At 52.8% G+C, this 26,008-nt stretch overlaps 2 protein-coding genes across 5 annotated transcripts; both read right to left on the minus strand.

The window, feature by feature from the left end:
- Positions 1-7,350: 7,350 nt before the first annotated feature.
- Positions 7,351-15,322, minus strand: Dyrk1b (dual specificity tyrosine phosphorylation regulated kinase 1B). 4 transcript variants are annotated; one of them, XM_085694789.2, is made up of 12 exons: positions 14,380-14,556; positions 13,161-13,324; positions 12,336-12,455; positions 12,050-12,238; positions 11,605-11,752; positions 10,171-10,457; positions 9,457-9,603; positions 9,235-9,375; positions 8,916-8,951; positions 8,636-8,831; positions 8,172-8,278; positions 7,351-8,088 (listed from the first exon to the last, which is right to left on the minus strand). In XM_085694789.2, exons 1-12 carry the CDS (start codon positions 14,456-14,458, stop codon positions 7,717-7,719), a joined length of 1,986 nt encoding a protein of 661 aa, XP_085550915.1. In that variant the 5' UTR covers positions 14,459-14,556; the 3' UTR covers positions 7,351-7,716. The 4 variants fall into 4 exon arrangements, with proteins under 4 accessions (XP_085550915.1, XP_085550923.1, XP_048296205.1 ...); XM_085694797.2 differs by lacking the exon at positions 14,380-14,556 and adding an exon at positions 15,164-15,322 and having other exon boundaries at positions 8,636-8,951; XM_048440248.3 differs by having other exon boundaries at positions 8,636-8,951; positions 14,380-14,558.
- A 214-nt stretch (positions 15,323-15,536) lies between these two features.
- Positions 15,537-24,620, minus strand: Fbl (fibrillarin rRNA 2'-O-methyltransferase). The gene is made up of 9 exons (XM_048440262.3): positions 24,466-24,620; positions 19,936-20,118; positions 19,730-19,837; positions 19,540-19,634; positions 18,604-18,774; positions 17,359-17,491; positions 16,335-16,447; positions 15,747-15,892; positions 15,537-15,643 (listed from the first exon to the last, which is right to left on the minus strand). The coding sequence occupies exons 1-9, from the start codon at positions 24,473-24,475 to the stop codon at positions 15,619-15,621; spliced, it is 984 nt and encodes a 327-aa protein (XP_048296219.1). The 5' UTR covers positions 24,476-24,620; the 3' UTR covers positions 15,537-15,618.
- Positions 24,621-26,008: the final 1,388 nt, after the last annotated feature.

Consider the following 26,008-nt stretch of genomic DNA (forward strand, 5'->3'; position numbering starts at 1 on the left):
CATCTGAAGATGCCTAGTGGGACAGCTGGCATGCGTGGAAGGGACGGGAGCTGCAGGGTAGATGTGTTTCGACTGTGACACACCCCTTCCCCTCCCACTCTAGGGCCTTGCAGTAATGAAGCTGTTCCTGGAGGCTCTTTTCCTTGTGGCTAAACACTATTCAACTTCTTCAGTTAACTCTTCCTTACACCGGTTACACTGGGCTGGAAAGGGGGTTGGGAATGGGAAAGAATCGCAATGGATGAGGCTGAGTGACAGAGGGAGGTGGAAGCTCCAGTGGACAGGCTGGGTGGGCTGACGACCATGCTGCGGTGGCGAAGGAGACAAGAGCTCAGAATGAAGACCAGGCTCTCTCTGGTGACCATGCAAGGGCCGCTCTGAGAGAGGGTAGGGTGAGGCAGCATGTAGAAATTAGGGCCTAAGGATAAGCAGGGGCAGAGGCTGTTTACCAGGCCTCAGGGCCAGAAGACAATATCAGCATAGGCAGGAAATGATGGCCCAGGGGTGAGGAGAGCCCTACACGGGAGAAACTGGGAAAACACGGGATTTGCTGGATGCTGTCTCTGGGACCAGCAAAGGGACAGAGTCTGGTTGCAGGGAGAAGCCTCAAAGTGCAGGCCTGGCCATGTTGCCAGGTTCCGCAACACAGACTCCACAGAGCAGCCAGTTCACCGTAAAGAAAGGACAAAGGGAACAGGAGCCTGTGTGGACCCTGGGTGCCGACCTGGGTCAGAGACACGCACACGGAAACACAGCTGTGTATATGTGTGGGGCTACAGATGTGTGATGTTAGCTGACAGCAGGACAGGAGGCAGCCAGACACCAAGTCTAGACCCGAGTCTAACACCGCTCTCCTGTAGAAGTGTTCAGAGTTGGCGGAGGAAAGACCGAGAGCCTGCAGTGTGAAGCAGCGCAGAGAGGAAGTTCAAGAAGAGGAGGCAGAGAGAATGCAGGAGTCTGCCTGGAAGGCAATAGCAATCTGAACAAAACAAAGGGAATCACAACAGTGCTCTAGACCAGATGGTGAATGGATACCCTGAGTTCATGCTGACAGACTGTTGTAGAAACAGACAAAGGGAGGGCAAATACAAGAATTCTCATTAGAATGCCACAGTGGTCACTACAGGCCAGGTCCCTGGGGAGCACCAACAGCACCCTCCTGAGTTTGTTAGTTACTGCGGACTATGCCCTGAAGGCGCGCGGCTCAGAGGTGTGGGAAGCTTGGCCGCTTGGCCTTCACTGTGATGAGGTCACAGGGTGTGCTCTCCAATAGAACTAAGTTCTTGGTGAGACCCCAGTTAGTTCTCACGAATATTATTAAAAAGCAAGCCTGCCAGCTCCTCACTGTCTGGCTTCCTACCTCATCATCGAGCCCTTTCCCACATGTTCCTTGCCATGATGACGTCTACCTCAAATCATGAACAAAGGGGGGCATCTGGTCTTGGAGTTTCAGTTTCCCAAACTTGGCTCTCTCTTTATATATTACCCAGCCTCAGGCATTTCGTTAGAGCAACAGAAAGCAGACTTCTGGTTTTTAACACACGGGTATAAATTCTTGTGTTAGCTTCTTCCTTCGGGAACTGGAGCTTAATGCTCCTCAGTCTGAGCGTGGACTGAAGTCAGTGGCCACTTCTTACAAAACCAGGATGGAAGAGGAGAACAGGAATCCTACAGCTGGGAAATCTGCAGACTGAGTGAAGGGTCACGGTCGACACCACCTCAGCAGACTTTCCAGAATTTAAATCCCAACCTAACCACGAGAAGAATACCTAAGAGACAGACAGAGCAGCACGCTGTGCACTCGTGACCACCATCTCTGGGAACCGTCATAGAGAAAAGGAAGAATGAGAAACTGTCCTCCTGGGCTGGATCCTGAACAGAAAAAGGGAGAGGTGTGACAAGGACATGAGTGACGTGAGTGCCAGTCAATGTGGGTGTGTCTTAGGAAAGGCACCGACTCCAGGGGAGTCAGGTACGCCTGGGGACAGCCTCTGCATGACCCCGACATTTTCCCACAAGGCTAACGTGATGGGAAAGGAAGTTCCCCTTCTACTGACTGGGCTACAGTGGTCCTGTGCCCTCATTTGACCCTGTAGCCCTTACCCACGTCTCCTTTCTCTGACACCTCAGACTGGTCCAGGGTGGCCCCTTGGTCTCCGCAGCCCCCTGCCACCATGCCTTGCTCAGCCTTGACCACTGTCTGCAGGTAGGCTGCCTCTAGTGGCTGATGTGTTCTGTGAACCCAGAGGCCGGCCCTGCCATCACTGTCTGGCTCACAGGAATGCAGGTAGGAAAGAAGAAATTGGGCCTAGAGTGCTCCTGACCGAATCTTGAGCCCTTCTCAGCTCAAAGTCTGCTAGACTCTACTTTCTACGGGGATGCCCTCCAGGGTAAGTGTTTCCCACCCACTTCTCAGGTCCACACACCTGAGGCAACATCAATGGTTCATTCCACGTACCCTCCTCCCCCAGAACAGGGTGAAACCCTCAACCTTTCACACCAGCTGTCGACACACTAACTGTGAGGCTCGGGGTGCCTGCCGAGCACAGAGCCCTCCAGTCGCAGCAGGTCTAACTGGACCCCTGCATTTCAACTCCTGCTGGCCACATTGTGACCAAGAATGGAGGAGCTGTAGGGAACTGAGCAGGAAGGCCACACAAGGCTGGGGCAAGAGCTCCCTCAAGAACAGCCAGCCGCCTGCACAGAGAGGAAACAGGAGGTGTTGAGAAGCGGGAGCCTCGGCCTGGCAGCCGAGAGCCTAGGCGCTGTCACAGGTCCTAACTCGGTCTACTCCCAAGAGGGCCTTCCCGTCTCTTGCTGTCACTGCTCATGACCAACCCATGAGGCAGGGCGTTCTGAATTCAACACCACTCAGACCTGACAACTGCTCACCACACCGTGCCCTGGCCCCCAGCAGTTATCTCAGAGATTACCGTGGCCTTCCAGTCTGGGCTCCTGCTCTTCTTATCCCCACTTCCATCTCTCCCATTCTGATCTCCAGGGCTCTCATGTTGGCAACATGGTGACCATTCTCACACGCGCCTACCTGACTGCTCTTCCACATTTAGTGGCCAGCATGCTTCCTTCTTCCTACTCCACTCAGGCTGTTCTGGACTTCACATGCAAGCCAACACCTTGCATACGATACCTGATCACTTCTGCTACCACCATGACCAAGCCACAGACACCAACACTGGCTGGACTGTCTGTCCCACTGGAACACTCCGTGCCTCTGACGCATGGCTCTCAGAGGCCCTTGAACATCTCACTGTTTCCCGCTAACTCAAAGGGATGATGCTTTCCATGACACTTGGCATCCAAGTCAAGTCTTCCCAAGGCTGCTCAGGGACCTTGCCCTTGTCACTCCTGTCTGTTTAGCTTTAGTTTCTGTCCTCTCTAATACACCAAGCATGCCTTGGGGCCTTTAAACTGGTTTTAGTTTCCTGACAGAGATGTCCTTCCTTAAAGAACACACGGCTTCCTCCCTTTTGGCCTAGGCCTCTAATGCTTTCCTTACCGTCTCTGTCCCCAAACCAGTGTCCATGGCTCATCTCCCTGGCATTTCATTGACATCTACCTTGTCCCTGGATGCAGGTTTTGGAACGACAGGGGTACTTGTTGCTGCTACAGCACTGCCCCCCAACAGTGCTCACAAAGTGGCAAGCGCCTGCGACTGGATAAATCAACAAGCAGTGAACAGGAACTGGGTTCAACCAGGACTTCATGCTTCCTAGTAACAGGAGGCTCAGTCTCACTTGGCTCGACAAGATGCTGGATTCCCTGGGAGCGAATCAGAAGCAAGCTGACTCCACGGCACTCCACTAGTACCACCAAGGACTCACTCACTCATCTTGCCAAGGAAATGGGCTAGAACTACATTCCTAGAAGGTGGTTAACAATGCTTTCATTCACCTGCCCACCATCTCTTCAACATCTATGAAGAACTTAATTCCGATAAACTCCTTGTTGATATTAATGCTCGAGTACTCAGGACAGACTAAGGCTAAGGAACCTCGCAATGCTTCAGGGATATCTCTGTGCCTTGATTCTTCATCTGTAGGATGGTCACAACACTATTTAGCTGGGAGAGAGTCAAGTAGCGATCCCATAGTTACACGACGTCACCATTGAATGATTCTGGAAATACTGCTTTACTTCAGTTAGCTATTGCTAGTAGCAAATCATCCTAAAACAGTGTCATAAAATAGCAATTGTTTATTTCATGATTCTGGAATACGAAAAAGGTTCAGGGGGTGTGTCCTGAGGAGGACTCAAGTCTGTTCCAGGGTAGTGCCAGCTGGGTCAGACGGTCCAGGAGGTCATGCACAAACCTGGCCCAGCTGCAGTAGGTGAGGCAAAGACTAGACCTCTCTCTATAAAGACGGTCAGGGCACCAGGGTGAACGGAGAAGCTGACAGACCCATGAAGGTCACTGGGCTCAAGTTACTGGCCCAGTCATTACTCAAGAGGAAGGAGACTCCCCATCTTGAGTATAGACAGCAGAATAAAGACTGTCTTTAAGTGTAGCCATGGTAACACCTGTCCGGAACCTTTTAAAATTTACAGCTGGGCCTAGAGAGTTGGCTCAGTGGTTAAGAGCACTTGCTGCTCTTCCATAGGACCTGGGTTCAGTTCCTAGCACCCACACAGTGGTCCATAACTATCCCTAACTCCAGTTTCAGGGAATCCAATGCCCTCTTTGACACTAGGCATGCTCAAGGTTCAGACATCCTAGAGGCAAAATACTCATACACATAAAATAAAACAAACAGAATCCCAACACAGCTAACCTTGCTTTCTGTCCTGCTGTTTAAATTCTCCTGCAACTCTCTGTACATAGATAGTGGGGTCTTCCTGACCCCTTGTTTCACCTCAGCCTCTGGGTGTCAATCATCACATGCATACTTCTTTCTGGATGGAGCTGATGCCAACCCCATGGGCTGGAATCTCTTACTTGGAGCCAAAAGTACCTATCAAGTTTTCCTTTGATGCTCTTGATCCTGGTCACTTCCCATAGCTGTGCTACCTGACGGAGCCCCCACCTTGAGATTGAGTTCTTTCATGGCAGAGACATACCCTTTTTTCTATGTTGTTTCCACATTGTATACTGCAGAAGCAAAATCCCTGCTGACTGCCTTGAGCTCTCAGAAATGTTCATCTGTACAGAAGGGAATGAGTGAAATCCCCAGGAAGCTGGAATCCAGATCTACACCCTGCTGGTGCCACATAATCTTCTGTGTGGGAGAAAAAGCATAAACTGACCCAAATGCTTGCTTCCAAGGAGTTCAAGGTCTCCTGGAAGGGGAGGTGGTTGGTGACAAGATACATTTCAGCATGTGCCAGCAATATGCCTGACCCAAGGAAAAAGTTAAAGAAGCAAAATGGACAGGGACGTTAGAAGGATGAATAGAAGAGTGGTCAGGCTGTGCTGTCTAGACACAAATGGTGCAGGCAAAGAGAACACCATGCACCAAGGTCCTGAGGCTAGCTAGTGTGGCTGAAGCAGAGGCAGATGATGAAGGCCCCGCAGGTCATGGAAGGATTGGGCTTTCACCCTGAGTGAGATGGTGTCTAGGAGGATTCTCAGCAGGGAGGGACAAGTAGGTGGTGAGAGTTTCTTTGGTTACATGGGGAACGATGAAGGCAGGAAGACCAATGAAGATGTCATAGACGTTCACCAGTGTGAACTCTGAGTACCCTGGAGACACCCAAGAAGGTATCAGGTAGTCAGTCAGTCTGGAGCACAGTTCTCAACCACAAACAGAAACGACACCCCATGCCCATTCTACATTCCTCACAGGGCCTACACGATTGGTCCTGCTGAGGTCTCCAGGCTCAAATGCACTTTGCTAAATCAATTTGGACTGGTAAACACACACACACACACACACACACACACACACACACACACCCCAACCTGAGCCTATCTCCTAGTCGTGTGACCCTAGGCAAGAAGTAACTTAACTTCCATCTGCCCTCACCCTAAACTCGGAGAGGTCACTGCAGTTCTGGTCTTCTAGGGCTGTTCAGTCTTTTCCTGGGAGGCCGGGTGTGTAAAACACTTGCCTAGCATCTGGGGTTTCTTGGGTACCATCCCCGGCACCACAAACGCACACACAGAAACAAAACAAACCGATACTATCAATGGGGCAGGAGACCTCCCTTCTTGGGCACTCTCTACCTCATCCTTCTACTCAGCCTGTCAACGCAATCGTCTATAAAGTTCACCTGTCCTTCCTTGGCCGCCTCAGCATCGCCCCTGCCCTGTCACAACCCAGACAGCTCTTGCCTAGGGGCCTGCCACAAGCCGCCAGACCCGAGTCATTTACTGCAGGCTACTTCCATGTTTCAGAAAAACTGGGCTGTACACCTTCCTCTCACTGTGCCTCAGCCCCTTCGAAAAAGTCCAGCTTCTACATAACCAAAGATCCCCGATAAATCTTAACCGGCATTCTGAAAAAGATCACTATCACTAGTGACCCACAAGCGACCAGGACCTTCCTTGCTCACCGCGGCCTCTGCAAGTGCCCTCCATTGCCCCGCCCAGGCCCTGCAAAGTGGATCGACTACTCCCAGCACCACCCCCCGCCCTTGCACACTATCCAATCACTACCCGTCCTGATCCGCCAACATCCGGGCCCTAATGCCGAAGGCTCAGCGAACACCAGGCCCCAGCCACGTGCGCAGAGACTTCTGGGCTTTGTAGTTCCCCAAGAAAAGTGAGCAAAGAGCTAGCCTAGCAGAACTCCATCTCCCAGGAGTCACCGCGCCCGCCCGTTGTGAGTGCTTAACAGTTTGAACCAGGTGGTTCTTCCAAGACTGATTGGGAGACAGCTGGTTCAAAATTGCCATGAAACAAAAATCACTTACCTGAAAGTCAGGGAGCGTCTTTTTGCCCGAGAATCTCAATATTCTGCAATGACTCCAGAATGGGGCTGGACACAGGTGGGGTAAAATCTGTCCCCATGGCCTGTCTGGATAGTACCAGGGAAGGCCCGTGGAGTACACCCAGAGCCTACTAGATGCCTGCCTGACACAAAAAGCCACTCCTTGGTGGACTCTATGAGAGTTGACAGATGAGTGCAGAACGTTACTATTTCCAGCAATAGGCCAGAAGGGGGCTTTTTACCCTGGAAAAGGCAAATGTGGGCCAAGATCATTGTATCCAGGATGTGTCTATGGTTCTACAGCCCACCAACTTCCCTCTGCCCTGTGCCTGCACCAACTATGATGTCCCAAGGAGGGATAATATACCCACACCACAAAGCACCCTTTCCCACACAACCTTCCCCACCATGCCTCTGAGGGTCAGGAGAGGGAGCCAAGGCCCTGCAAACGCTCAGGCAGGCATGTGAGAAAGCTCTTTACTGGGGGGTACAGCAAGGAGGAGCAAGGCCATCTCCCCCTACCTGCCCCCACCCCCTCCTAGGGCCCTAGGGTGAGGGGCAATCTCCCCTCTACCGGACCACCACTGTCTTTGGTACAATAAATAGAAAACAAGGGGGGAGAGGGGGCCAAGGGTCCAGTCTTAGTGGGAAGGGTGCGGCCAAAACCCCTCTCCCTTGATCCCCTGCCCTGGGCCCCAATCAGTGCAGGCCTCACCCACCCCAGCTGGGTAGCAGCAAGTCCAGTCAAGGGGAGAGATGAGGATGGGAGCCCAGGGCCCCCAGATGGGGGGGGTATGGCTTCAGGAGGGGCCCCAGGGAGGGGGCAGGGTCATGAGCTGGCTGCTGTGCTCTGGGGTACGCCATGGAGGCCCAGGCGAGGCCCCAGAGTGGCAGGGTCATCAGGGGGTGGGAGAGGTGGTCGACCTCCCGTCATCCGAGTCCGGAGGGCTGAGGCAGCCGGGTGCTGGGGGGCAGGTGCTGGATGAGGTGGAGAGCATTCTGGAGGGCTGCCCACCAGGCTCACATCCATCAGCTCCGGGGGTGGTGGTGATGTTGGTGATGGGGGACGTCCAAGGCATCGGGGTTGGGGGGGTAACTGGGCCCCAGTCCCTGGCAATGTCGAGGCGGAGGTAGGGGCTTGATGTGTCTTGTGGGGCACATCACCCCCTGCCCAGGGACGCAGAGGCTGGGAGGGTATAACCTGAAAAACAAAGGAATAGAGTATTGAGATCCTGGAGCCTCAGGTACCTGGCATCACCCTCCGAGGCCTCACAGCTCCAGTACCTGGGGGCTGTTCATCTCACAGTCGGTGATGGGGGGCCCAGGCCCTCCACAATATCGGTTGCTGTAGCGGTAGGCCCTGTTGTCACTGGAGGAGCCACTGGAGCCTCCTGGAAACACCGGGATGGAGAAAAAGGGGCAGAGGCGCTAAGATGTGTGGAGTCTATTCAACACCTAGACCCCAAGATTGACCTTTGAGACCAGAGTCCTTGTGAAGGCTCTAAAAACCCAATTTTGAAATCTAAGATCAGAGATTGTGTGGGAGGCAAGAGTCAGTTTTAGGGGCTAAATCCCAAGCCTGGATTCAGAGATTCTGTTGGTCACGCGGGACTGTCCCGGACTGTCCCACCCACCCCTTTACCCTGGGGAGCTCAGAATCCGGTAGCTCTAAGGCTCTAGGACAGAGCACCAGTAGTAAGGCCTCCCAGGCTGGGCCCTGCAGCACACATCTGACACGGGGCACCCACCAGAGCTGGAGATGGAGCTGGCGGTGCTAGAGGAGGGGCAGGTGTCGAGGGGCGCCGGCGAGGTGGAGGCACTGCTGCCTGCCGGGCCCGTGTTGGTGGCCTCGTCGGCCGTGCGGCGGAAGAAGCCGTGCTGCAGAGCGCCCAGCGGGCTGATGCGGGCGGCGGGCTCATATTCCAGCATGCGCAGCACCAGGTCCTGGAAGCGGAGGTAGTCGGCGGGGCTGTGGCCCGGCTCCCCCGCCCGCCGGCCCCCGGGCCCGCCCGTCTGCACGCCCAGCACCTCCTGCAGCCGCCGTGTCCCGGGGCCCTGGTAATCCTGGCAGGGAGGGGGTGGGAGGGGGGGCAAGAGAGTGGCCGTCAGTGGGCAGGAGGGGCAGGGAGACACACATGGGGAGACAGAGGCACAAGAGAGGAAGAGGAAAAGAGAAGCTAACAAGAGCTGTGGGATGGGGTGGGATGGTGATGGGGTGGGCAGGGGAGGAAGGAAAGGACAGATAAGGGGGAGAGAAAGACCGGGAAAGACACAGGGAGAGGGGAGCCCCAAGTGTGAGTGAGGGGCCACCCAGGGAGGGAGAAGTGGCACAGGGCAGGGGCCGCACCTTCCTGAGTTCCTTTGTCCTTCGTAGGGTCCAGCCACCCCCAGGCAGCCGCTCAAAGTACTTGCGAGCCTTGGGTGCCTGTTCCAGCATGGGCGCAGGTGGGATGCCCAACACCTCGACAATTCTGCTCATCTGGTCCACCTGCGGGCAGGCGGCGGTCAGGGGCGCCGGGTGGCCAGGCTCCACCCCTCCACCTCCAGCACACCCCTTCCAGGGGCACACCTCATTGGAGCCGCTGAAGAGGGGCTCTCCGGTGTGCATCTCCACAAGGATGCAGCCCAGGGACCACATGTCGATGGCCAGGTCATAGGGTGTGCCCAGGAGCACCTCGGGTGAACGGTAGAAGCGGCTCTGGATATACTGGTAGATCTGGGGAAGGGGGCAGTAGTCAGGGCACTAACTCCCCTGCTGGTTTCACTGAACACTCAACTGAAAACAAGTCCCTGCTTGAGAACAGGATGGAGCCTCTAGGCTCTCAGCAACACTGCACAAACCAGACACTGCCTTGCTCATGAGCTTCCAGTGCTAGTTGGCCTGATTTAAACCTGTCTCCATCCCCAGCTCTGGCCCCTTTTAAGAGAGGCTGGCTATCCCATACTGAATTAGACTAACTAGTGTAACTCCTGTCTGCTTACACAAGGCTGCAAGACTTAAAGGTCTTCTACCTGTGTGACCTGAGGAGCACAAGTAAGCAAAGCAGAGCTCAGGCGCAGATCTCAGCTTTACTACTCTGAGGAGCTGCCTGCCCCTCAGGGTCACCTTCTTTCTTCCTTGCTTGGGTCTCCTGTGCCCCCTTCATCTCTGACTCCTTCCCTCCAGGGGTCCTCCCTATGCCTAATGTCATCATCTCTCAAGTATCAGCTCCCAAGACCAAAACAAAGCCAACCCATGCCATCCCACCCAAGACACTGGCCCTGCCCAGAGTCAGAGCCGCACCCGCTGGCCAAGCTGGCAGGAGCTGCCAAAGTCCACAATCTTGATGGCACTGCGCTTAGGATTGCAGAGCAGGATGTTCTCAGGCTTGAGGTCGCAGTGGATAATGCTGAGCTCAGGCGTGGCCAGGAAGAGCAGCGCTGTGCAGAGCTGCTGCGCCAGCTTCCGAGTCAGGTTCAGTGAGACACCTCGGAAGTGTGTGTTGCGCAGGAGGTCGTACAGGTTGTAGGACAGCAGCTCAAACACCAGGCACAGATGATTCCGGAACATGAAGTGCCGCTTCAGGTGCACTGTGGGGAACCATAGGCAACAGCTCAGAGACAGGTGACAGGGCAGATGGCCTGGGGCCACACAGCAACCACCTCTGCTAAACTGCTGTGAGCCCTCAGGTATTTGTGCACTGGGCTCAGTGGACTCACACAGCATGCTAACTCTCCTGAGGCTCTCAAACCTCCTGATTTTTACTAAAAGGAAGGTTTCTGCCAGCAGGGAATAGTAAACACGACTGTAATCCCAGCACTTGGGAAACTAAGTCAGAGGATGGTTGAGTTCAGGGCCAGCTTGGCACACAGTGCAGCCTGGAATTGTAAATTAAAAAAAAAAAAACAACAAAAAAACCCCAAAACGTGGTATAACTTGAGGGTTACATTAGTGTAGGGCAAGGATGACCAAAGAAGGGTTGGAGCATGTTTGCCTAGCAAGCACAAGGCCCTAGGTTCAAGCTTCAGCACTGCAAAGGGAAAAATCAAACACGCTGTCACCTCTTAATAGAGCTGCAAAACAATTCCAGGCTTCCTCATTTCACAGCACAACACGGAGCCAGGCCTGGTGGTGCAGGCATGGAGACCAAGGTCTTCAGATGCAGAGAGAGTGTGAGCTCAAGGCCTGCCCGGATAACTTAGTAAAAAGGGGTCTGGAGATGTAGTTCTGGGATGAAGCCCTTGCCTAGTGTGTATGAAGTACTGGGTTTATTCCCTAGGATGGCAAAACAAAGCCGCAAGAAGTACCACCACCACCAAATGAATAAATGAACCTGCCTTCCTTTTAACGGTATCTATCTTTGTGGCAAGGGACACTGGTTGTCCTTTTAAGAGTCTGTCAGTACCTTTCCAGAGGAATGGGACACATCTCGAGAGTCAAGAGTTCCAGAGACTACTGCTTCTCAAATTATTAATTCTGTTGTATATAAACTGTCACCACATGTATGTGACAGCACTGAGTGCCTCAGTTTCCTGTCTTCAACATGTGCACAAAACTGCCCTCTCTGTCACCGGGCGGGGGTGAGGTAATTCATGTGAAGTGTCTGCAACAGTCTGGCCCTTAGTGAGCACTGGCTCAACACTGACCACTGCTAATCAGGTAAGCAGAAGAGCAAAGCCATGACCGCAGCAGGAGACCCTTACTGGTGGTATCTCTCCCACAGGCGTCGGCACTCACCTATGTAGTACTTCATCTCTGTGTCATGCTGGTTCATCAGCTCCAGCAGCCGCAGCTCAATCTGTGCCTGGTTCAGGAAGGCCTTTTTGTTCTTGATGATCTTGATGGCCACCAGCTCCTGGGTCTGGTGATCATAGGCCTTCACCACCTGTAGAGACATGGAGAGTTACCTGGGGAGGTGGGAGGCCCACCAGCCACACCTTTCCAACTAACAACTCACAGCCCAGCTCTCACAGCCCTTGTACTGGATACAAAATAACACAGTTCCCTTATGTGGAGTCTTGTTATTTATACTTCTACAGAAACTGAAACAGAGGGATACTAAGTGGCCTGAGAGACTGGCCAGGACAGGTTGGCAGCAAGTGACCACTGGGGGTAGAGGGAACCTGGGTAAGGTTAGTAGCTGTCTGCATCCAGACAGTGGATGAGTGGGGGAGTCCCACACCTGGCCAAAGGAGCCTTTGCCAATAAGAGAGTCAATCTCATAGCGTTCTAGCCAGCGCTCGCCACTGCGCACAATGTAGTCGTGGTTGTCGTCGTCATAACCGTGGTTCAGGACCTTCTTCTCCTTTTTGGTGCTCGAGTCCTGGGGTGGCGCCTGTTGGGCCCGCCGCTTCTTCTTCGCATAGTATACCTGCTCAGGCAGCCGGGAAACCGGACCCTTGAGTGACCTGGGCAAGCAGCCAGGACCCTTTCCAGCACCCAGCCAGGGAATCCCATTTCCCACCTACCTCATTGATGTGCTTGTAGGTCTTGATGAGGTCCACTGAGAGCTTGCGCAGTGGGGCTGAGGTTGCGTCCCGGAAGGCCAGGGGTAGTCTCCGAGGCAGTATCCGCACATCAGGCAATACCTGTGGTGGAGACGGGCAGACACTCAACACAGGCCTTCACCTTCAACTTCCAGGAAGATGAACTTCCAGGCCTGTCACACACTGGGGTCCCCCAGATAGCTGTTCATTGTGTGATGGAGTGAATGATTTGCCGTCCACCCAGCCCCTTGTCAGCTCATTTGCTCTCTATATTTTTCTCGGAATCTCAGTGAACACCTGGACTGAATGAGAAACTTGGGGTCTTTGCACCCGAGAGCAGTTTTGGGGACCCAGGCCGCTGACTTCCCTGTAGCTCCAGCTCCATGTCCTCACCCTCAGATGAGTGTCTGCCTAGTTCCTAAAGCTCTTGGACTGGAATTAGACTTCTTGGGTTTCCCACTATCCTCAGCTCACTTTCTTTCCCATCCCTTTGATTTCCCTTCCAGGTTTTTCACTCCAGACCTCTGGCTCGGTGTGGACACTAAGACCTGTGTTCTGGTCTGTTGTGTGCCAGTGACAGTTCTGAGCTTGACAAACATTAACCACTCTGTGAGAGACAGAGGGTCATGGAGAAGTGCAGTGATTTGGTTCCCATAGCAGGAATAAGTGTGGACTTTCCACCCTACCTGAAACCCTGCCAGTATCACCAGGTCTCCAGCATCCTCAGAGATCAGGCTGATGTCTGAACCCTTCCATCCCCAGTCTCTTTCACCCCCTAGGCAGGTGAGAAGACAGCTGAATGCCTACCTGTGTGTGTTCCTGGGGCCCCGGAAAGCCAGAGAAGGGACCATGGCCTGGTGGGACGGCCATGGTGGGCTCAGAGGGCCGCAGGGGTGTGAGGCCTGGAGCGGGAGCCCGGCCGGGGGGCGCCTTCTCGCATCCTGCACCTCGGCTGCCACCGCCGCTGAGACCTGAGAGCAGGTAGGAAGTAGGGAGACAACATGGAACAAGAGGGTATGTGGGTCAGTCAAGCAAAGAGGTAGGCATGAAGAAGACAGGGCAAGGGGGAGGCAGCAGGTAGCAATGCAGAGGGGACAGACACAAGTGGCGCAGCAGTGTTCCTCAACACATGATCAGTCAAATAAATGAGGCAACATAATGACAAAATGTAAAAGGGAATGGTTAGAGTCACACGGGTGGGAGAGAGTGCAAACAGGGCCAGGGCAGGAAGGACACAGAAAGAAGGGCAGAAAGGCCAGTAATTGGGAGAGCAAAAGAGAAGACAGAAACCCTGCAGAGTCTGGGCAATAGAATTCATTTTTCTTTGAATTTCTTCTGGTGCCCATTCAGAGTCTCTCAGATAAAGACCCAACCTTCACATGGTCTTCCCTCAACATCAGGGTCTTCTGGGCCACAGTGAGGGCCCCATTTCGAATCGAGTTTAGAGAACTCCAGGATCCCTCACACCATAGCAGTCCTTGTGGAGTGCCCAGCAAAGATCAAGGTTATCTGAGAACTTCTTTATGTGTGAGTGCTATGGGTGTTTCAACCACCAGGGCACACTTTCCCCTGGGACAGCTCCCTAGGAGTCTCCCGCACCAGGGACCCCTCTCTTAAAATAGTCTATATTTATCCCACTAGGACTTTCCCATAACCCAAGACCACTACTCCTAGGAAAACAAGAGGAAGATGTCCGTTCTCGACAGTTTAAGAGTCACTGTCTTTTTCTCCCTTACACTGGGATCCTTGCTATCTCCTCTATCAGATATTTCTAAACCGGGTCATTCCGCAATTGAGCCTGTTCCTAGAAGGGCCCAACAGCCAAATCCCTAAATAACACACAAGACGTCGCTCCCTGAAAGTGTCCTCCAGAACAAAATCTTCTCCCTAAGAGCCTTCCCCCTGTCAGATTCGTTCTACCCTATGACTCGCCACTCCAGGTCCCCTTTACTGGGGCTTCACCGACAAACAACCTCTTCCCCGGCCCTCCCACACTAGGACCGACTTTCCCAGGTCCCACCCCTACCCGGGTCAGGGCTGGCGCTGGGCCCACGGGGGGCTGGGGAGCGATGGGGCCCCCAGTGCGGTGGGCGAACGGCCAGCATGGCGGTGGTGGCGGCGGTGATGAGAAAGAAGGTGGCCGCCTGTCCCCGGCCTGGCCAGCCTGGCCAGTCCCGCGGCGGTGAGGGCAAGCGGGACAGGCGGCCCGGTGGGTGACAACAGCAGCCGCCGCCACTGCCGCCAGGGGGGCGGGGAGAGGAGGGGACGAGGGTCAGACCGGGGCACGCGGGGGAAGGGGACAGCAGGTGGACGGGGGAGGGGCGGGTTAACCCTCGCCCTACGGCCCAGCCCCGCCCCGCGTGGCCACCCGCCCCCAGGGACGCTGGTGTCCCGCCCCCCACCCGGCAGGCCCGCCCCGGCCGGTGGAGTCCCGGCGGGCGGGGCCCAACTGAGTTCGGCAGGCCGCACCTCCCATGGCAACAACCACGCCATTGGTTGTTGCCGCCAAGAGTTTAGCCAATCAGCACTCAGGGCAGCTGTTGCTAGGCAACAGTGAAGCGGCCAGCGCAGTCGAGCCCAAACAAAGGGCGGGAGTGGGGCCGGGCTGCCCCCTCCCAGACTCCCTCTCAAGTCGGCTCCCTCGGGCTGGGCCCCTTCTAGAAATCCGGTTGTAAATAGCCGGGATCCGCTGCACTGGCCTGAAGCCCCCTCCTTTCCCTTGCTAAGTCTCGCGGGGATGGGCAGGGCGGATCCCGGTCTGCCCCCCACCCAAGCGTGCCACCCCACCCCACCCGTCGCAGCATCGTTACCTGAGGGCGTGGGTAAGGGGACTCAAACTGCTCGGGGAGCCCGAGCTCAGACCTGCCCACTGGCTGAGGGTGTCCGGCGGACGCGGCAAGCCAGGGCCCCGATTACCCAGTAATGCAACCAGCAAAATGGCGACCACAACAAACCGGCCCCCCTGTCTCGGCTCCGCCCCCACACCGCTCACGTGACTTAGGAGAACACTGTGCGCCTGCGCCTTGAGAGCGCGGAGCCGCGCACATGCGTAGCAGATATCAATGGAGCATGCACCATGTGACCGGATGAAACTTTCCAAGGCACCCCCCCACAAGCGCACACAAAGTTGGCCAAGGGCGCATGCGTCTTTTGGCCACTGAGCAAACAGTACCAGACAGGGGAGACAGATGAGTCTTTTAATAGAAAAAAAATACACGTGCAACAGTAGCAACACACATTTCTTGAATCCAGACAGCTCCGAGTTTCAGTTCTTCACCTTAGGTGGTGGCCTGTGAGGAAATCAGAGGGGGTCCAGCTGTCAACATTTTCGGCTCCTCAGGCCCAGGGAGAGTTCTGGCTGCAAGTAAGGGAGAAGTCTAGTCCAGTACTTACCTGTACACACCTACAACCACAGCGTGGTCCCGTTCGTAGGGCTCAAGCGTCAGTTGCTCCTGGGGCTTCATATTCTCCTGCTGCATTTTCTTCACTTCAGATGCAAACACAGCTTCTGCCGAGGCTGTGGAGTCAATGCAGTTTGCCTACAGAGGAGAAAGGACAAGGTTAGAGATTTGGAGACCCAGGGTTTGGCAATTATAAAACTCCATTACAGAAATTTTAATTTGGCTTGGGCTGGAAACAGGATGTCCCACTTATCTAAGGAGTGTTTTAACTCAGGAACTTTCTTCCATGTCCTGGTAACAGTAGAACAAATTAGAGGCTAATTTTGAACATGGTGAAGATACCTGGGAGTTGTTGGTATTTCAAATAAAAATGTTTCTAAAAATGCATTGTATTTATTTTCTCTGTACCAGAAATCTGTTCTAAACACTTCATATATATCAATCTTTACTTCCAACCTTAAAGAGGACTGATTAATAAAAGAAACAGAGTCACCTAGACTAAGCAGCATGCTCAGACACAGAGATCAAGCACCCACCCACCACACTGCTGCTGCCTCAACTTACATTCCAAGCCCCATACCTTAATGGAAATCACAAAGTGTCCTCCATTCCTCAGGAAGGTGTGGGCATTCAGGGCCACAATCCGGGTTTGGTCTGGCTGTGCCACATCGGCAAAGATCACATCCACCATGGCTAAGGAAAAAGGGACAGCAGTTACCAAGTAGAAGCCACCAGAGAGCTACCCAGAGCCTCCCAATATTGGGCCTGTGCTCCATCACCACCAGGTTCCTGGGAGTCTCCTGCCTCCAGTCTTACTCCCCACCACACACCCTCCCTCCAAAGCACTCCAAAGGTGGGGCCAGAACCCAGACACATCACTCATCCACTCCTCTTGTAAAGCATGGTTGCCACCTACTCTGTGGCCAGCCCTGGGCTGGGCGTGGGGGACACAAAGACGAGTCAGACCCTGCCCTCGAGATGCTCCCGGGTCTGGGGGGGAGACAGACATGTCATCAAAAAGACAAGTAAAGGTGAACAGTTAAAGGCAAGACGTGGGCAGGGCTGTCAAATGAGGGCAAGGACCAGAGAAGGGGCCAAGTGAACTGAGAAAATGCAAAGAAAAAAAGGAGGGGGGGAAAAACTACTCCCCCCAAAACCAAATCAAACCAAAACAAAAAAGTGCAATGAAAAGGCAATGTTTTAGGCAGTATGATTTAAACATGAAGACATAAACCAAGCGATGGAATGAAAACATCTTTAAGGATTTGGAAAAGCAGATGGCTAAGTATCGAGTACCTCTGGGGGGATTCACGAGGCTTTCCATTTCTATACTAGACCTTTGAGGTGTTAAAAAGCCATTGGGTCATACTCGCTGTGTTCAGGACTGGAAGGTCATCAGGTAATATAAAGAAAGGCAGCCAGGGCAGTGTAAAAAGGCATCAAGTGTCAGAGGGGACTCAGGGAGGGAGATCAGAGACGACCGGCACAATCTCCACCCGCAGCTCCTCACTCTAACTCCATCTATATTTAGGCTCCATTGGCCTCTTCCAGGAAATATGCAGTGGCTTATCCTACCTTCCCTGGGCCGCCCCCAGGCCCCTCACCGATAAGCATGCGGTATTTGTGTGGGTGTCGGGCATCTTCAATCACAGGAATAATGTTGGTCCTCTTCTTGGCCAAGTTGATGAGGTCACGGCCAGAACGGTGGGAGAACTCAACTGCATAGACCAGACCATCCTAAAATAAATCAACAGTGATGAGCACACACTTGTTCTCCATTATAGTTGCCAAAATTTGGCTCATGCGCCACTTGTAGCAGGCCCTCAGACCCTCTATCGTTAAGTCCATGGTCCAGATGAGTAAATGGGCCTGGAGATGAGAGTCACCTGTCATGGTTATTCATAACCAACAAAGCTACAAGATCCTAATTTATCTGGCCCAAGAGCCCAGGCTCCCAACACAGGCTAAAGTCCAGGGCAGAGAAGAAAGCCAACGGCATTTGCAATGGGCCAGAACTCACAGGAAACATACAATTTTCAAAACAACCTTATTCTCCATAGTACTCACCCCTGGCTCAGAGAGCTCAGGTGTCTCACTGAAGTCACACACTATTAAATACCAATAGAAGTCTGAGTTTTGTTGCAGTTTGTATTTAGACAAGGTCTGACTATATAGCTTAGGCTAGGACTACAACAGTGTGTGCTTTCACACCTGGCCAAGCACAGGGCTTTCATCCACCAAATTAAAGAGTCCATAATTCAGCCAACAGCAAGAGGTAGGTGCTCTCTGCACCGCCACAGAAAACACATGCCCACCAGTAAAAACCAAGGGCTGCAGATGTAGGCATATCTGCCTAGCATTCAAGAGGCCCTGGGGTCAACCCCCAATATGGGGGGTTGGGGAGAGGAGAACAAACTAGGTTTGGGGGCCATGAATATTTTGTGTCTATGTCTGTAGAAGCCAGAGGACAATGTAGGTGTTATTCTTCAGGAACTCCACCCATCCTAGTTCTGAGACAAGGTCTTTCACTGGTGTAAAGCTTATCCATAGACAGCAGCCGATGACCAGCAAGCTCCATGGCCGCTGTTGCCCTTAGCACTGTTATTACAGGGGTACACACACCACCACACTGGGCTTTTACATGAATTCCGAGGATCAAAAGCAGGTTCTCATGCACGTATGATAAGCACTTTAATGACAAAGCTATCCTTCCAGTCCTGGGACATCAATTTCTCAAGAGAGCAACCAAAATAGTTTGGTATCTATGTTCCCAGCTCTGGGCCATTTTAACACAGTGTAGGTAAACAGCCAGGCTCGGCTCCCTCCATCTCCACCACCTATCCACTCACCGGGCCAACGATATCAGAGACGTGAGAGACAGTAGTGCCTGAGGCTGCCCCAAGGTAGAGCACCTTGGCCCCTGGCTTGATGTGGATCTGGTCTACGCCGCCCAGGATTGCTGCTGCCAGCTTGGAACGGAAGGGGTTCCAGGCTCGGTATTCAATTTTATCATCTCCCTCCTGACCCAGGAGAGATGGGAACAGAAGTCAGTGTTGGGTTCCTGTGCAGGATACCATCCTATAACCCTAGGGCCCTCAACAAAAAATGTTGCAGCCCAATCACTGTATAAGAACCAACGTAGACGTACAATAGGCACAAGGACAGAACACAGTAAACACAGAGGTGACAGAAAGACCTGGGCACTAGGCATTTACTTCCAGTCCTAGTTGTTTCAGGTGTTGGAGACACTTTGACTAGGACATGGATCCTGCCCTGAGCAGTAAGTACCCACTGAACTAACATACAAACTGGCTCAGGAGACGGTGACAGGCTAGAGAGACCAAACCAGGAGAGAGGATGGCAAACTAGAATGGACCAGGAAGGGCTGGGAACGTTTGAACTAGACCTAGAGGTGAGCAGGTAGGCCTCTGGCCGGCCATAGAGAAGAGGATGTGGGAGAACTATGGCTGGGGTTGTGAGGATATGACAGAGTCCTGTCAGGACCAGGAGGTACCTAACCAGTGACAGAAGATAGGGAGCTAGTGCAGCATGGAGCTGGGGAACAAGAGGGCTAGGCCAGGGAACTGGGAGGAGAGCTGGGAACTGAAGAACCGGAGGCTATGGCGGGCAGGGAATCTCAAGGAGCATGGAACAGAATGCATGGCCTAACTTCTGCACTAACACCCCCGCCCCTCACTGTCACATGTAGGACACAACAGCAAGACTGAACTGCAGGTGGCACCATTAGCTAGGGGTGGTACTTAGGACAAGGGTTTAAAACTCACTGAAATAGAGACTCTCTTCTCTCCATACACAGACTCTCCAGGGACCAGATTCTTTGTGACAAGGGCATCCTCCTTTCCGCGACAGATGAAGACTCCTTGTGAAGGTAGCAGAGAAAAGTGCGGCTGAGGACTCAGAATGCAGCCACGATTCACTTCTAGCTGCAGCGGCTGCCCTGCTCACCACACTCACCTTCATGCCGATGTGGTTCCACCATCACATTCTTCCCTGACTGGTTTCCTCTCTTGCCTCCCCGGCCACCACCTCGACCCCGGCCGCCCCCAGACTGGAAGCCTCCACCTGCAAGAGAAAGCTGCAGGTGGAGAGGGAGGTCCCTTCTCTCCCCTCCCTGCACCCTCCAGGAGCCTGCTCCACCTCCCCACGTCAACCTCACTCACCTCGTCCACCTCCTCCTCCACCTCCTCGTCCCCTGAAGCCTCCACCTCCACCTCGACCACGGCCTCCACCAAAGCCTCCTCGTCCTCCGCCAAAGCCCCCTCGTCCGCCTCGTCCTCCTCTACCGCCTCTGTCACCACCAAAGCCTCCTCTGCCACCAAAGCCACCCCCACGGGGGCTGAAACCTGTAGTAGAAACAAAAACAGGGAAATGAAGGTTAAGACGTTTAACCTAACCTTACCCAGCAGTTCTACAAAAGTGAGAAATCAGCAAAGCACATGGCTGTAAGCTCCCAGAGGAGATGTCCACTGCAGTCAATAATGCAGACCAAGGCCACCCAATGTCCCACCAGAATGGACACATAAAACAACTAACAGTAATCAACAATGGAAATGACCTTCAGTTGGGCAGCACAGATGAACAAACCAGACCCTCCCAAAAGCAGAGAAACAAATTCCTAGAAAACTACACCCAACGACACACACTGCTCTTCTGAAATAGGGTATCAAGTACCCCAGGCTGGCCTTGAAGTCACCATGTAGCGGCTGATCCTCCTGCTGCCACCTCCCAAGTGCTGGGTTTACAGGTCTGCACCGGACCCGGCACCTTATCCTATGAAGCATATCAGCAAGGGACCACTAAAAGCAAAACACGCCACAGACGATCTAACTGGTTAGGGATGAGAAAGAATGCAGATATTCTGGGCTCCTTGGTGGGATCCCTTAGTATCGGTGAGTCCTGCACATGTGCTCAGTGCAACGGGACCTCCTATATCCTCCCAGCATCTTCCCATGAGCCTGTGTGTATATGGGGGGGGGGGGGGCTCCAGCTCCTAATCTGATGCTCAGTTCTACTAACCCAATCTCCCTTCTTTCAAGGTTGTAACATTCCTGGGGGTGGGGATTAAAAAAAATCCCCAAATTTAAGGATGGGCAATGGCCCAGATTAGAGCTCATCAGAAATCAGGCACAGTAGCACAGATCTGTGATTCTGGTACCCCAGGAGGCAGAGACAGAAGACTCTAGCCTCCTCCTTTCTCCCTGATCAAAAAAAAAAAAAAAAGAAGAAAAGAAAAGAACAAACCAGCTCCTGGGTGAAGCAGCACTGTCCGCTCAGCAGCCAACAGTGGGTGAGACTAACAGGTATCTGATGCTGTTGCTGTGTTTGCTATTTCCCTTTTCTATGATGGGTTCAAAAACTGGTGAGTACTATGTATGGGCAGGGGCACAAGAGTTGATCTGCAAACACAGTTTGAGATTAGTGTTGGCTTAAAACTATCTCACTTGATCTAAGATGTCAGATATAAATCTGCTTAAGTTTTGTCACTGTGCCTTGAGACTACACTTATCACCAGCTTCAAACAATTTTTTTTTTTTTTGAGACAAGTCTCACTACGTATCCCCGACTAACCTGGAGTGATGTACACCAGGCTGGCTTCAAACTCAAGAGATCCACCTGTCTCTGCTTCCTCAGTGCTGGGATTAAAGGAGTATACCACCCTGCCAGTATTTTTAATGGTATTAAAAAACAAAAAACAACAACAAAAACCAAACCTTTGATGATTCTCTTCTTACTTTTTGTTTGCTTGCTTTTTGCTCTCTTTCTGTGACACTTAAGGGGCTGGATACTGTAGCTCTAATGTGTCAGGCCAGGGTTCAACTCCCCAGAATTCACAACAATAAAAGACCTTGAAACTTGGTATCTATTCCTACTTTACTTTACTTTTGGGGGGTAGGGTTCCTCTGGGTAACAGCTGGCTGTCCTGGAATTCCCTTTGTAGAACATGCTAGCCTTGAACTTACAAAGATCCACCTGCCTCTGAGTGCCGGGATTAAAGCTGTGCACCACTACCGCTAGGCCCTAATTTAATTTTTCAAGTTGTTAACAGTTTCCTCTTCAAAACTCTCAAACAATCCCAATCCTTACAAGAGATCCCCCATCCTGCTGTTTCCAACCTCCCACTTCACAATCAACAATAAACTCAGAATTAATTCTTTCTCTTTACAAAGAATCTCCGAGCTGGATGTTGGCGCACACCTTTAATCCCAGCACTCTGGAGGCAGAGGCAGGCGGATCTCTGTGAGTTCGAGGCCAGCCTCATCTACAGAGAGAGTTCCTGGATAGCCAGGGCGACACAGCAAAACCCTGTCTTGAAAAAATAAAACCAAAAATAAATAAAATCTGAGAAGGGCATTTTTTTAAAGAAAAGTTTTCCACAAGACCATAATGTATAGACCCAAACGGAGACCCATCATGCCAAAGACACCCCCTCCCCCCCGCACCCTGACTTCAGGCTCTCTGCTGGGCCCTACTCAACAGCCAGCTTTGAAATCTCTCACATGAGCTGTTCCCACTTTCCAGCTCCTGCAAACAGGGCTGTGCCTCTGCTACTTGGGTTTCTGATGAAATGGTGCTGACGCTACCTTGTTTTCTCGTCATATTGCATTGGATACCCTGGCACTCTCACTGGCCGTCACAAGTTCCAAATGCACAACGATTAGCAATTATTCTGGTTACCGCAACATCCCAGCACCCCGCACAACATGAAGCTCCATAAACACCAGCAAGGCTCTGGCATATCCCCAGCTCTGCTGACGCCAAGTCTCTAGGTCCCTCTTCACAGAGAAAATGCTGGAAAACCACCTTGTTCATTCAAGAGTGGATGGTGAAGGGGGGCGGAGTCCTAGTTCCTCCTCTCCCGGCTCATCCAGGAGGATGGTCATGCCATAGTCGTTCAGGACCCCAATGGAGGCAAGTTACATGGGAGTCTGCTGTAAAATCAGGTGACTTTGTACCCACAGAGTACTTAAGAAGAGAAGCCACCTGCCAGGGCCTGACAGAACAGAGGCCTGGTAAGTTGTGGGAATCTTCATGGGGAGCAGTGGGCCAGGGTCAACTCTCAGTCCCAGATACTCAACGTGTATCTTGGTCTATTTCAGGTCCTGGGGTTTTTAGGGAAAGGAACAAAAAGGACTCATTACTCAGAAAGACTCCATGCCCACATATAGTCTGCTGTTTCAGAATCTGCTTCCCTCCAGGAGCCCTTCCACCTCAGAACTCCAGCCAGGTGAGGGATCCCAGGTCTGCAACCCCACTGCAGGGGAGAGGGAAGCAGGAGGCTGAGTGTGGAGAGACCGGGCTATACAAGATCCCATTTCAAAACGACAAAGGACCTTGTTAGAATGTCCATTAGAGCCTACAGCACACCTCTGCTTAAAAATCTCCCCCAGGCCACGCATGGTGACAGGAGAGGCAAGCAGCTCTGTGAGTTCGAGGCCAGCCTGGGATACAAAGCGAGTTCCAGGACAGGTAGGGCTGTTACACAGAGAAACCTTGTCTCAAAGAACCAAAATTCAACCAAACAAAAACAATTCCCTCAAAGCTGCTTCTGCTACTCAAGGCTCAAACTATTAATGCAGAGTCCACAGCTAGAAATTTCTACAACTTCTCATTCTATCATTTACCAGAGCAAGGCTGGAGGGAAAAGCACAGACCACAGAATGGCAGTAGAACACACAGACTAGCAATCCCTCCACCCTACTTCACCAGACTTCCAGAACGCGGGAGACCCAGATATTCAACAGGTCTGGGACCGGGAGCATGGGTGATTATCCCCTGTAGAGACTCTCAGCTGTCTACAAGAACGTGTGTGCACACATCAGACAAAAACCTGCAGTAGTGAAAACTGATCCTTGGGCAACGGTGAGAAGCTCACGTTATCATTACTGTAGCACAGACTGGTGTCAAGCCCCAGCTTCCCGAGTACTGGGATTGACAAGCATTGGTATAGCCCAGAGTAACATTTTACCAAAAAAAGTCCCTTATCCATTAAGAATCCAAAAAAGAAAAATCAGACCATCATCATCATCCACCATGTAGTGGATTCATCAGAAAAAGGCGGGAAATAAATGAATACATTTTTGTCAGGCTAGGTGGCACACGCCTTTAATCCCAGCGCTCGGGAGGCAGAGAGTTCCAGGCCAGTCAGAGGCACATGGTGAGACGCTGTCTCAAAAGTTAAACCAAAACCAACCCACTCCGCTAAGGCCGGGCTTGTAACGTTTTTCTCACCACAGAGCAAGTACTCTCAAGTCCCCAGATCGTCGACTCCGGCACGTCTAGGACCCCGCCCCTCCCGGAAGCGCGGCGCTCGAGACCCTCACCTCACCGGCCCGGAGGTTCTCATGTCCCCCCACTCCCGGGGAAGCTGGGTTGAAGACCAAGGTAGAGGTTAAGGCAAGTGACAGTGGGTGATAGGGAAGGCTTTAAGTGGGGAGAAGGGCCCCTGGCCTCAGGCCTGGAGCCGTTCCATTTGCGTCCCGAGTCGGATCCCCGAAGCCACATGCAGAGAACGACCCGAACCCCAGCTCTGGGCTGGGGTCAGGAGCGCCGCGCCGGTCGGCCGGGAGCGGCGAGCCTGTAGGCCTGTGTCTGGGAGCCGAGACACCGGCCACATTCCCCGGGTCCCGAACAGCCGCGGTGCCCGCCCGCCGCTCCTGGAGCCCCGCTCCTGCCCGTGCGGTGGTCTCTACCTGGCTTCATCACTGCGTTCTGGTCGCGCGGCTCCGGCAATCAGCGGCGTCCCTCACTCCACGAGTCTCAAGCTTTCGCACGTGGAAAGGAGCGCAAGCGCGCGACGACGTACAGCGCGTGACGGAAGGACGTAGCCCTGCCCCTTACACGCGCCCTCCCCCGGAAGTGTAAGTCTTGGGCGGGAATTTTGGAGCCTCTACGGGCTCTGCCTTGTTGCTTCGCTCCTGTCTGTTTCCCAGAGCGCTAAATTCAATCGCAGATCCGCTGTGACTTTCCCCCTCACTAGCACTACAAGAATAAAGGGTTGGACTCAAACTGTGCTTTTTACTTTTTTCGAAGATTTTTTAAATTTTTATTTTATCCTTAGAAGTGTTTTGTCCGCAAGTATGTCTGTGCACCACGCGCATGCAGTGCCCGCAGACGCCCGAAGAGGGCGTCGGATCCTCTGGATCTGGAGTTACAGGCGGTTGTGAGCTGCCAGGTGGGTGTGTGACTCGAACCTGCGTCTTCTGCAAGAGCAGTATGTACTCTTCACAGCTGAACTATCTACAGCACAGCCTGTGTTTCTTGTTTGCTGTTGTTGATGTTTGTATTTTGAGATAGGGTTTTGCAATGCGGCCCAGGCTGGTCCGGAACTGGGGAGCTCTACTGTCTCCAGGCTGTACCTCGCTTTTCCTGTCTCTTCCCTTTGTACTCCAAAAGCCCTCCTTCACTCACTTGCCCCAAGAACAGGCACCTCACTGCTTCTGTTCCCTACCGCTGGCCAGTTTCTGGGAATCTTCAGTCACCCTAATGTTGTCATAGCTGCCTCTGAGGCCACTGCCCCGCTGTCAGTGCCCTTACCACTGCTGGTTTGCAGTTGGCTCTGCGGTCTGTCCCTCCTCTTCACGTCCTGGATTCTTTTCACCCCACCGATAACGATCAAAATCAAAGACGGAGTTGCTGAAGGGCCAAGGTTAATATTGCCCCACCAGGGGGCAGCACAGAAACGACCTGGTCTCCAGGAAAGCATTCCAACAGCTATGTCACACAGTATAACCTTCCAGGGAACCGAAAAGACCTTTTGCACTCATCACAGACTTTTTTTGTTGGGTTATCGGGGAAAGAGTTTACCCTCTGGCCTAGGTGAAGTGGCCGCTAAGGTTTACAGGGCCTTCTGATGGTAAAAAGTCCATGTAAATAAGCAATAGTCAGGGCTGGAAGAGTGCCTCCCAGCAAGAATTGTCTTTCAGAGTTAAGTGATTGTAGCAGTATGGCTTGGATAGTCATCATTCATTCAAAGCTGCCAAGTACCAGGGAAAGGCTGATTGTCATGGTGACAAATCACCTAGCCTCCAACATCCTTTTGTGTGTGTGTGTGTGTGTGTGTGTGTGTGTGTTTAAGACAAATTAAAGTGGATTCTTAACATGAAATCCTATTATAGACACTGACAATGCTTAAACTTACATGTGGTGTGTGTACACACACACACACACACACACACACACTGCATGGGCTCATGCAGAGGCCAGCTGATATCCTGCTCTCTGCCTTATTGTCTT

Source organism: Myodes glareolus, chromosome 1 (assembly GCF_982192425.1).
Source record: "Myodes glareolus chromosome 1, mMyoGla1.1, whole genome shotgun sequence".
NCBI lineage: Eukaryota > Metazoa > Chordata > Mammalia > Rodentia > Cricetidae > Myodes > Myodes glareolus.

Coding starts and splice junctions, on each gene's coding strand:
- Dyrk1b (XM_048440248.3), bottom strand. CDS start 14,458: ATGCTGGCCGTTCGCCCACCGCACTGGGGGCCCCATCGCTCCCCAGCC. Junction 12,456..13,160: donor GGCCCCAGGAACACACACAG/GTAGGCATTCAG, acceptor TCTCCACCACAG/GTATTGCCTGATGTGCGGAT. Junction 8,952..9,234: donor GGACAAAGGAACTCAGGAAG/GTGCGGCCCCTG, acceptor CCTCCCTGCCAG/GATTACCAGGGCCCCGGGAC.
- Fbl (XM_048440262.3), bottom strand. Junction 19,635..19,729: donor GGAACCACATCGGCATGAAG/GTGAGTGTGGTG, acceptor TACCTTCACAAG/GAGTCTTCATCTGTCGCGGA. Junction 17,492..18,603: donor TCTCTGATATCGTTGGCCCG/GTGAGTGGATAG, acceptor GATTTATTTTAG/GATGGTCTGGTCTATGCAGT.